The sequence below is a fragment of the Propithecus coquereli genome, unplaced genomic scaffold (assembly GCF_000956105.1).
Source record: "Propithecus coquereli isolate 6110/MARCELLA unplaced genomic scaffold, Pcoq_1.0 Scaffold44, whole genome shotgun sequence".
In the NCBI taxonomy this organism is placed as follows: Eukaryota; Metazoa; Chordata; class Mammalia; order Primates; family Indriidae; genus Propithecus; species Propithecus coquereli.
The window spans coordinates 2,788,075-2,790,881 of NW_012150174.1; the positions used below are offsets into that span (position 1 = coordinate 2,788,075).

Genomic DNA, 2,807 nt, shown 5'->3' on the forward strand with positions numbered 1-2,807 from the left:
ATAACCCACAAAACTTTTTTTTTCCTTCTACAGATGATTCCTTCAGGGTTACCAGAACTTACAAGTATTCAAGATCTGAAGTATGTTAGAGATGCACTTCAACCCCAAACTACAGATGCAGAAGCTACCATTTTCTTTACTAGGTAAGGCATAATTAAGTATATTGGAGAAACCACATACTATTTGGCTTTGATTTGTTTTACCTTCATTTAAACAAATTCTACATATCAAAATTCCGATTTACAGGAAAAATTATCATTCACAATATTAGCCAATAGTAGGTTGTCAAAAGTTTATTTACTGAAAAAATTTAGAGGATTTGCAATAACACTTTAAAAAATACATTTATTTCCCAGAAGATATATGCTCTCAAGGTTTATTTCATATACGATTTCGGTGGTAAAAACTCTATTTTTGAACTGTTTCTGAGAAACATGTTTTCTACAGTGCCATGTATCTCTTTAAGGTTTGTTTCTAAAATGCTGTATGTACTGATCTATTTTTCAGGATTTTGCCATGATAGTTTTCATGGATACCCTAAGTGCTTAAAACAGCAAACTCTGGGTCACTGCAGCAGTAAACTGTTATGACATAGTACTTGAAACACATGTACCAATGATTGGCATTTGACTTTGTTGTTATTGTTTTAGAAACATCTTCCTAGCAAATATGCTCTAAAGGTCTGCTGATCAGGTTGGTCACTGACTACTGCTGCCACATCATCATAATACCACAACAGGGAGGGACACATGAGCTCATTTTCTTTTCTCTCCTTTTTCTCTTGCCTTCTTCCTCTCAGTGGAGAAGAGGTATAAAACATTGGACTGGACTTCCCTAGTCTCAAGAGTCTGGGCTGAAATGAATTGAAGGAAGCTGACTTTTCTATAGCCTTCCAAACTAATCCTGACAATTTAGGTATTGATGGGTTTTCTTTCGTTTTGTTTTTTAAAAGATTCATTGGCTCCCCTGGGCAAAACTACAAAGCAGGCATATATTCATCTGCCTGCTTGGACTTCCTTAACAAAATACTATAGACTGCGTGGCTTAACCAACAGAAATTTATTTTCTCACAGTTCTGCAGGCTTGGAAGTCCAACATCCGGGTGCCAACCAATTAGGTTCCTGGCAAGGGCTCCCTTACTAGATCACAGATGGCTGCCTTCTCACTGTGTCCTCACATAGAGAGAAAGAGTGGGTTGCCTCATCTCTTCTTATAGGACACCCTTGTTGGATCAGGGCTCTACTATTTATGACCTCATTTAACCTTATTTATTACCTTCATAAAAGCCCTGTGTCCAAACACAGTCACATTGGGGATGGAGGCTTCAACATATGAATTTGAGGGAACACAAACATTCAGTCCATAGCAAGGCAAAAACCTGTGTTTGAGGTTCTCTCACTTTTTCTCTTTATGAATCTCCTTCATCTTTCTGGCTTCCTTAACCCTGTTCCTGAGACTTCTTGTTTCCTTTGCTTGTCAAAAATTCTATCTAGGCCTACCTTCCAAACTACCCATCGTATCAAAACTTTTTTTCCCAACTGAGTGAAATTATGATTACCTCAAGGAGTCTGACACCAAATTCTACTATTTGAGAGAAGAGAATTTTCTAAAATTTGGATTACCTTAAATGCTTTCTTTCATACCTGTTTAGTTGTCACTTTCCCCCTTTATTATAGGGTAATATAATAGAATAATGAAGTCATCTTTTTAGCATTATGTCAGTTATCTCCTATCCCTAATAGCTCTTTAATTAGTCTTGCACCCGACAGGGCTCAAGAAAACCAAGCATCATTTCTTTTTTAGGCTAAATTTTTTTGTTGGGGTGAGTTATATTTAAAGTGTTTGGCTTATAGAACAAAAAGAATTCTTGGCAAAGTGAGAATCTGCTTAATATTTTAAAAGGAACGAAAGTGTTTTTCATCTTTTATTATGTTGAAAGAATTTGCCATGTGTTCTTGTGAACATCTACTATTAACAAGTTTTCTGATTATTTTGTAGGCTGATTGAGTCAAGTTTGGGAAGCATCGCCACAAAGTTTAACTTCTTCATTCACAACCTTGCTCAGCTTCGTTTTTCTGGTCTTCCTTCTAATGATGAGCCCATCCTTTCATTTTCACCCAAAACATACTCCTTTAGACAAGATGGTCGCATCAAGGAAGTCTCCGTTTTCACATATCATAAGAAATACAACCCAGATAAACATTATGTAAGTTTGGTTTCAGTATTTGTAGACAATTGTGCATGTATTACTGTTGTCCTTTCTACTTCCTTCGGTGACCCTGCTAAAGTTCTGAGCATTGGTTCCATTCATGCTTGTTTCTTCCTTGGATGCTCCAACAAAAAGCAGATGTACTTGAAGTATCTCTAATTTTGGAGGGTATTTATTTCTTGCTAAATTTGCCTCAAACCTATGAGGATCAAATGATATTCTTCCTTTCAGAGACAAGGCTAAAAGGGTGGTGCTATTCTGCTTGTCACATTCCTTATCTTCAATTTTTCCTTAATTTCAAAGGAAAGCTTGCTCATTGTAACAAATTCAACAAATACAGAAGTATACAAAGTAAAAAATCGAAGTTCCTATTTTACTCTCTGGATAATATATTATAACATGCAATTTGTTTTTGAACAAAAACAGGATCTTCCGTGTGCTTTTTCCCCCTCGAGACTATCATAATATCATTTTTCTTGCCGTTATTTTTTACCATTATGCTAATATTTTTGTTGGATAATACTTTCCAGCACTGTCAGTTTTTAAATTTTTTGACAAATTCATAGATTTTAGAAAGCTATTTCACTATTAATTTTCA

General features: G+C 35.6%; 1 protein-coding gene across 1 annotated transcript in view; it reads left to right on the forward strand.

The window, feature by feature from the left end:
• Positions 1-2,807, forward strand: part of PIK3C2A (phosphatidylinositol-4-phosphate 3-kinase, catalytic subunit type 2 alpha) — a 95,471-nt gene that overhangs the window by 86,517 nt on the left and 6,147 nt on the right. Inside the window, exons 26-27 of the mRNA XM_012654351.1 lie at positions 34-143; positions 1,999-2,206. Coding sequence (XP_012509805.1) covers positions 34-143; positions 1,999-2,206 — 318 coding nt within the window. The remainder of the gene's footprint in view (positions 1-33; positions 144-1,998; positions 2,207-2,807) is intronic.